We start from the raw sequence: 961 nt of genomic DNA on the forward strand, positions 1-961 counted from the left end.
CTCTCTGCTGTCTTTCTCCTCTCTTTATATAGGAAATACATACAACGTCTCTTTCATTTTATTTATTTGCTTTCTACACTATTGTTGAAAACAGTTCAAAGAAAAACGTTAAAGTGCCGTGTAATATCTCTAGCAATTCTCTGATCACGGGAGCTAATTCCCTATGATGGAATCCATTAGAAATTCAAATGGTACGCATCAGTGGGTCTTTGATCTGTGCCTTTGACCTTTAGTTGTAGAGAGCATCAAAGACCCATTCAGGAAGGTGTCTGGAAACGAAGAGCATTACCCGATAAGGCCAGTTGGCAGAACAGTACCGAGCCCGTGGGTGTTTGTGTATCAGCGCCTCGGTTACTGCGTCAACAACAGGCTGAATGTCGGATTCCTGTGAAAGACGGTATTAAGCCTTTTAGTTCAGTTTTATTTTTCCAACTCTTCTACTTTAATATATGATTATGACTAAAATATTTTTAAAGCAACAAATATAATTCTTTTAGTTCAGTTTCTTCCCTAACTTCAACTCTAATATGTAATCATAGCAAATCAAATCCTTACTTCCCGAATTCTCATTCTCAAGATCATTATAATCTAATTAGACCAAGAATCAAAATGTTCTATTCTCACTCAAACGGCAATAAAATAAAGAATATTTATAAAAAAAGATAATTTTTATCTTTATTTTTACACCCTTTACCAGGATTCCCACCACCAAATTTACAAACGAGGGCGTGAATCATTTGCTTAAAGAAACTAAACTGTTTAAAGCTCACCCCATGATCTTTGAAAGCTTCGTAGGATTTGCGAAAAGCCTCTTCGCCGTAGGCCGATTTCGTCTCCTCGTCCATGCTCTTCCAGATCTCGTCAGCCTGGCGGTCCAGCATCTCCTTCGTCAGTATCTGTGTAGCTGTTGAATAATAATGTATGCATATATGTATAAGTATTTATAAGTGTATATATGTAT

General features: G+C 36.8%; 1 protein-coding gene across 1 annotated transcript in view; it reads right to left on the reverse strand.

Moving 5' to 3' along the window:
- Positions 1-49: 49 nt before the first annotated feature.
- Positions 50-961, reverse strand: part of LOC119585080 (D-beta-hydroxybutyrate dehydrogenase, mitochondrial-like) — a 7,419-nt gene continuing 6,507 nt past the window's right edge. Inside the window, exons 7-8 of the mRNA XM_037933700.1 lie at positions 771-904; positions 50-385 (exon numbers count right to left, since the gene is read on the reverse strand). Coding sequence (XP_037789628.1) covers positions 230-385; positions 771-904 — 290 coding nt within the window. The 3' untranslated portion in view covers positions 50-229. The remainder of the gene's footprint in view (positions 386-770; positions 905-961) is intronic.

Source organism: Penaeus monodon, chromosome 19, assembly GCF_015228065.2.
Source record: "Penaeus monodon isolate SGIC_2016 chromosome 19, NSTDA_Pmon_1, whole genome shotgun sequence".
Taxonomy (NCBI): domain Eukaryota; kingdom Metazoa; phylum Arthropoda; class Malacostraca; order Decapoda; family Penaeidae; genus Penaeus; species Penaeus monodon.